Source organism: Castanea sativa, chromosome 9 (assembly GCF_040712315.1).
Source record: "Castanea sativa cultivar Marrone di Chiusa Pesio chromosome 9, ASM4071231v1".
In the NCBI taxonomy this organism is placed as follows: Eukaryota; Viridiplantae; Streptophyta; class Magnoliopsida; order Fagales; family Fagaceae; genus Castanea; species Castanea sativa.
This window is the reverse complement of record NC_134021.1, coordinates 17,191,683-17,198,636: the sequence shown is the minus strand read 5'-3', so window position 1 is coordinate 17,198,636 and position 6,954 is coordinate 17,191,683. Positions and strand designations below refer to the sequence as shown.

Below are 6,954 nucleotides of genomic sequence, written 5' to 3'. Positions count from 1 at the left end.
TTCTCCTCTTTACCGCCAAGCTCCAACCTTCCTCCTCTATTTATTTATTTTTTTCTTTTGCTTTTCTTTCTCCCAATAGCTCTCTTTCTTGATTCCCAAAAAAATAGCTCTCTTTCTTCTTCACCAGTCTCATCGTTTTCCTCGTCTCCACTGACTCCACTTATTTTTTCAAATTTTCGCTCATCTCCACCTCATATCACCGATTTTCATTCATGCTCTCTCTTTTCTCAAAATTTTTTCTTCGTTTTCCTCTTCGGGCCGATACACTCATTTAGCTTGGCATGCTGAAATCTCTCTCTGAGTAGAAACCCACCTACATTCTGATACCATCCCAAAATTGAAAACCTTTTTCACTCAGTCACTCAAATTGGACACCATGAAGCGGCAGAGGATTGAAACAGAGGCGAGGGAGAGGAGAGAGAGGCAGAGAATTGAAAGAGCAGAGAGAGCAGAAAAGAGAAATGTGAACCTTGAGACTTGCCTATCTCCTGTTCGAGAAAATGCCCAAACTAACGCTGATGACGACAAAGACATAATTAGCAGTCTACCGGACTCTCTCCTCACCCACATCCTCTCCTTTCTCCCAATCCGATACGCTGTCTCGACAAGCATTTTGTCAAGCAGGTGGAGTCCTCTCTGGACTCTTGTCCCTGTTCTTTACTTGAACCAGCAAGAACTTGTAGAAAGATTGTTTTATGAAGAGAATGCAAAATTTAAGTTTGTGGATATAGCGTCTAGAATCTGGACCCTTCGAAACGCCATTTCCAACCCCATCCCCCCACTACACAAATTGCGCATTCATTGGTATTACAATTGTCTTCCCTTCTATGTCGACGCATGGGTCCGTGCCGCCAATATGCGTGATTTGCGAGAGCTTGATCTCTACCTAATTACTTCTCCTACTCGTTCTCAACCTTTGGAGTTGCCCCGTAGTCTCTACTTTTCTACAACATTGGTGGTTCTGAAATTGGGGGTTGATATTCGTCTTAATCCTCCTTCGGCTTGTGTGTTCCCTTGTCTCAGGATTCTACTACTAAAAAGGGTTACATTTGCAAACCGAGACTCTCTCTCCGCCATCCTCAATGCCTGCCCGGTCCTTCTAGACTTGTCCCTCGACGTGAAGAATAATAATTTGGAAAATTTGGAGGAGTTCAATGTCACTGTCTTTGTAGCTACGCTGAAAAGATTACATCTACATTGGAAGGTTCGGCCTTCATCGGAGTACAAATTCCAGATATACACCCCAGCTCTCGAGTACTTCCATTTCAACGGTTATTTGAACGGGGATGATGTGTGGGGAAACCTCCCAAACGTGGTTGAATCTGTCATTCGAATTAAGGATTGTGATTCGATTAATGATTATGCAGAGAGAGTATGGGTCTTAATGGGAAAACTCTATAATGTTGTATTAATGGAATTGAGCACAGTTACCGCACTGATCCTCTGCCATGGTTCTAATCATGAAAATAATCCCACATTTCATAATTTGTCCTCCTTGAAGTTTTGTGGTGACATTTGGCATGAGTGGTATGCATGGCAAGCAGTACGGCTCTTGCTTTGTCGGGCTCCAAAGCTACAAACACTTGTCTTTGAACGTTCATTTTTGCATGGCTCTAATCTTGATAATCTTAACCCTTGCTTGGAGGAGCCACTCGATGTTCCTGAATGTATGTCATCACACCTTACAACCTGTCTCTATAAGGGATTTATGGGGGTTGAGAACGAGATGGAACTTGTTATGCAAATCCTGAAGGCAGCAAGAGTACTAAAGACAATGAAAATCACCAGTCACAGTGATCTAGACCCAATGAATAAGCCTAGTGTTCGCATGAAACTGAGGAAGTTTCAAAGGAGCTCTCAGAATTGTCAAATTGCATTTGATGAAGGACATTTCACATGATATGTGGCATGTTGGTTCGTTCCTCTTGGATATTTCTTGTCACGTACTTTGCTCTAATATTTTGTGGTATGGCTATATGCATATATGTAATTAGGTCCATGTTTGTGTAATTCATTTGCTGTTTTTGCTTTGTCGAGTTTATTCCTATGGTATAGGCAAAATGCTTGAAGATTTCATTAGTATTAGCATCTCCTTCAATTGTACTAGTTTCTTAGTAAGCATGTTTCTAATATGGGATTTTTCCCCTTGATATAGCGCCCCCAAAAAAAAAAATCTGGATTAAAACCCTCTATGGTGAATTGCATAGAAAACAAGCAAGATAACAAAACTAGGAAAAAGCCTGCTGCTTTTGGACAGCACTTTGTCAGAGGCTACAAAGATACAATGCACACCTTTTCTGAATACAATGCATACCTTTTCTGCCTTTTAACAACAATGTATGGTCAATAATTTTTCTCTAGTCTGCTTGTTACATGACTAAAATTCTAAAACATATTTAGTCATTCTGGAATTAAATTCTCAAGGAAAGGGGAGGGGATTAGGAAGGAGAAAAATAAAATTGGCTTCATGTTGAATGTAAATGAAACCTCAGAAGTTTCTTGCACTAGTGCAACCCATACTTAAGCTTGGTATTTGGTTTTTACTAAATTCAAATTGATGTTTACACATTTAATGAGAAGGTAAATAAGCTTCTTGTGACAGTCTCAACATTAGTAGTTGAAAAAGTGGCATTTAGCTAATTATATATTGATTGCTTGCAAGCTATGGAACCATTAAATGTTATAGATATTTTGTACATAAGCCATACAGTGAATGAAAAGTGAATATAAGGGTTGAAGGGTCAACTTTTTTAAGATAATGGCTAAAGCTCTGTGTAGAATTAGAAGGGTTGGATATGCTATTGAGATTTTTAACTGCATGATAAATGCTGGGTATGAATGTATGATTTTGGTTCAAAGATTTGTTCTTCGCTATTGTGAAAGTGTGAACAAGAGGGTTTGTGTGGTTTTAAGGTAATGGGGTTTGTGCAAACAATGAAAAAGTTTGGTTTTTGTCCTGGGATAATGGATTATTCTGAAGTGATAAGGCTTTTGGTGAAAGAAAGGAAGGGTTTTGATGCTTTGTAGGTTTTGAATCAGATGAAAGTGGATGGGATTAAGCTTGACATTGTTTGTTATGCTATGGCATTCAAAGGGGCTATTGTGGAAGAGGATTTTGGGAAGGCCAATGACACGTTTGATGAATTGCTTGTGTTGGGTTTGGTTCCTGATGTTTACACTTATAACGTGTATATTTATGGCTTGTGTAAGCAAAATAGCATGGAAGCTGATATTAAGGTGATTGGTTCAATGGAGGGGTTAGGGTGCAAGCCCAATGTGATTACTTACAATAGATTATTGGATGCATTTTCTAGGGCTGGGGGGTTAAGTATGAGGAGGAAGCTTGTTATGGACATGGGAAATAAGGGTGTTGAGTTCAACTTTCGGACATATAGGATTATGCTGAAAGGTTTAATTGGTGAAGGTGAGATTATGGATGCTTGTGTTTTGTCTGAGAAAATGTTGGACGAGTTTTACTGTCCTCAATGTGAGACATTTGATGAGGTAATATTTGGGCTGGGCCAAAAAGGGTTGGTTTGTAATGCAATGGAGTTGATGCAGAAAATAATTGGCAAGAATGTTACTCTTGGGCTATGGCCTGGGAAACCATGCTCCTTGGTTCTGGATCTAAACTTAGCTTTCCAGAGACTATTTTGACTGGTTTGGAGAATGGTGAAACCCACTGTAAACTCACCCAGTTAGGTTGCTGGAATGTAAGTCTAGATTTGGTGAATGGTGAATGGTGAACCTACTATAATCTCACCAATTTAGGTTGCTGGAATAGTAACCTTAATTTGGTGAGTAGTGAAACCAATATGAATTCACCTAATTATGTATTTTTTAATCTTTTCTTTTACTTTTTTGGTGGTTCAATTTGTTTGTTTTTGGTGTAAAGGAACCATGATAGCATTAACAATAAATCAGTACAAATGAGTATGTGGTAACACACCTTTTGCATCTGCCTCAAGGTGGCTTCAAACAAAATTAGGGGGAACAGAAAATACAATGAAAGAGCAAGCTAGACAGCAGCCTTATCTTGCAAGAAGATCTGCACAATACCTTCTCCTCTGTGTGAGTGGCTCAAATGATGGGAGTCCCAGCTGGCTAAGGTACCTTCCAGCAGAAAATCATGCTTCAAACTAACTCTAGATCAGGCTGTATCTTGAATTACATCATAGGTGATTTGAGAACAATTTTCATGTTAAATAGATAATAAAATAACTTTCCTCCTTTTGTTATTTATGTAAAGCCTGTCTTTGCAATTTTCTATTCTTATCATCGTTGTCCTCTTTGATTTAAAATAAGGGCCATGCTAACAAGTGCTTTTAGGGCATTAGTTAACAATCCATTTTAGGAAAGTTTTGACACTACTTTTATGGGAAATGAAAAAAATTGTCAAAACATTAATTTTTTTTTCTTTTCCCATAAATTTTTTTTTAAATGGATTATTAACCAATGCCCTAAAGGCATTCGTTAGCATTTCCCTTAAAATAAATGGAACTTTTTTATTCTTATAAACCACATGATATGTGTTGATTGTCTCACTAGACTTGCAATTGTTTGCTTTTAGTTGTGTCATTGAAAAGTTTTCAATAAAAACGTTACCTCTATAGAAAACTATCTGCTTTGTGTCTTGTGATAAGACTTTACCTCTATAGATGTCTAGCTTGAGATTCTTCTAAGCTTTGGTGTGACCGTTGATGTGTTTCCAGTGCTTTTATCTTCACTTGGAGGAATCTAAATACCCTCTAGTTTTCTCTGATTGTCCAATCATATATTGCAGTCACTTTGTTGCAGTATCAAACTTGCTGCAGATTATTTTTAGTACGACTAGGTAAGTTGCATTGTAATCCAGACTACATATAAGGTGGAATCTAACTAAACCCATATAGTAGGTTTATCCAGACCAATGGCTATTATTATTGAAGGTGATTGAATCACAAGGTTGTTTTTGTGTCTCAATTTCATTTTGGTGACAATGTATTGTTGTGCTAGGCATTTAAGAGGTTTACTTACAAAAATTTGTTTTTTTATTGGTAATATGGAGGATCAGAATCAATTGTTTCTGGTCATTTATTATAAATGATCCTTTGAGACACCTGCTAACTTTTAATATGTCCTGCAGAAATGTATTTATTCCCCCCAATGCCCTCCCCCAATTAATAGTACTTTTATCAGTGTGTTCAAGTTGAGCCAGATATGGAGTAATATCAAATATGATTTATATGAACTCCAACCTAGCCCCGGATGCTATAAGTAGAACCTTGGGGTAATGGTTTGTTTTTTATCAGGAAGATAGCACCTAGCAGGTCCTACAAAACAACAAGCCATTATGCCAGACCAGTGGCACAAAAACACCTCTTATCTTGCAAACATAAGCTCTTATAAAACTTTGGTACTTTAAAATCACTCAGATTGGAAAGCATGACAACAATGTTATGGAAAAATGAAAAATCTTAAAACCAAATTAATGTGACATAATTATGCAAAGAGCATATTGAACTGTGAAATAAGCGAAACAGAATATGTAAAAAATTAAAAATACAAAGAGAATGCTAAGAGTAATTGAAGAACAGACAACAGCAGAATCCCAAACCAAAATTACATAAATATCATTATCATGTGGACTGTGGACCATAGATACTTCCAGTAGCAATGCATGCTAGCAACTATAATTCTACAGGGGTCCCTAATGAACATCAGTGATGCTGCCTGTTGATTGCTATATGGTTTGTTCCTGTTTCAGCTGTTTAAATTTTTTGTACTTGATTGATGAAATAACAATATTGCTTGATGCGCAGGAACTTTGAAAGAAAGAGATGAGGGAGAAAGGGAAAAGTCAAAAGCAACTTCTTTGTAAATCAAGGTTGCATTTGGTTGTGAAATGAAATCTTTTTTTGTATGTAGTTATTTGTTTGTGCTTCTCTTGGACTAGCATGTTCTAAGTTTTCGAACATATACACTTGATCTTGGTTGCTTTAAATTTGGCTCTGATTGTGTTATCTCTTCGTAGGAATTTCAATACTATTCTAAAGTTTGATTGGAATCAAATGTTACATCTTATGGAATCAAATGTTAATCTATAATTCGTAAAGTCCATTGGGCAAAGGAAAAGTACCTAATGGGGGGATAAAAAGAGATCAATACACAAAGAACATAGCGTCTAAATTGGCTTCATTTCACAGTTTGTAAGGTTGTGCCTTGTTTCTAGAATACTAGATTGTAAAATTTGTGCAAATGTTTCAGATATCAGTTTTGCAACAGTGAAGGTATCCATGTTGATCTAACTATTGTTAACTTTTAGATATTTATATTTCTTGTGCCAATGATAATTGTGTTTACTTGTAATTGCTTTTGTTGTATTACACCTTACACATTTTGCATTTTTCTTGGAAGTCAGGACAATCAAGTTGAGTTGGGTGCCTGGATTTCATGACACCATCATTTGATGGATAACGGGAGTAGAGCCCATTAAATTTGCCTTTAAGATCCGGTTCACTATATTTTATAATTCAGTTTTTTTTTTTTTTTTTTTTAAAGATTTGTTCACATATTATGTAGATAAAGTTAACTTTTATTGGAGGAAGATATCACACGATTAAATACAATTGATATTATGACACATTTAATAGTGATTTACACGTGCTTCAAAATTATTGATGTAAAATAATTATACAAAGAGCATTTGAACTATGAAATAAGCAAAACAGAATTTGTAAAAAAAAAAAATTACAAAGAGAATGCTAAGAATAAAAGAAGCATAAACAACTCAAACCAAAATTACATAAATATCATAATCATGTGGATTATTGACTATAGACCATAGATGCATAGCAATGCATGCTAGCAACTACAATTCTACAGGGGTTTTGTATTGTTATAAGATATTCATGGATAGTTTCAATTTTAAAAGATTTTAATATTTTTTTTCCTCTTATCTACAAGTAATTTTTT

General features: G+C 36.2%; 1 protein-coding gene and 1 pseudogene across 3 annotated transcripts; both read left to right on the top strand.

Moving 5' to 3' along the window:
• Positions 1-6,639, top strand: LOC142610405 (putative FBD-associated F-box protein At3g50710). Of its 3 annotated transcripts, none has more exons than XM_075782224.1 (4): positions 1-1,914; positions 3,969-4,109; positions 5,802-5,866; positions 6,401-6,639. In XM_075782224.1, the coding sequence occupies exon 1, from the start codon at positions 377-379 to the stop codon at positions 1,898-1,900; it is 1,524 nt and encodes a 507-aa protein (XP_075638339.1). In that variant the 5' UTR covers positions 1-376; the 3' UTR covers positions 1,901-1,914; positions 3,969-4,109; positions 5,802-5,866; positions 6,401-6,639. The 3 variants fall into 3 exon arrangements, with proteins under 3 accessions (XP_075638339.1, XP_075638338.1, XP_075638340.1); XM_075782223.1 differs by having other exon boundaries at positions 1-1,966; XM_075782225.1 differs by lacking the exon at positions 3,969-4,109 and having other exon boundaries at positions 1-1,966; positions 6,401-6,583.
• LOC142608845 (uncharacterized) lies at positions 2,481-3,702 on the top strand (annotated as a pseudogene).
• Positions 6,640-6,954: the final 315 nt, after the last annotated feature.

Bases quoted from the DNA above. Each gene is read 5' to 3' on its own strand.
- LOC142610405 (XM_075782224.1), top strand. From the start codon at position 377: ATGAAGCGGCAGAGGATTGAAACAGAGGCGAGGGAGAGGAGAGAGAGG.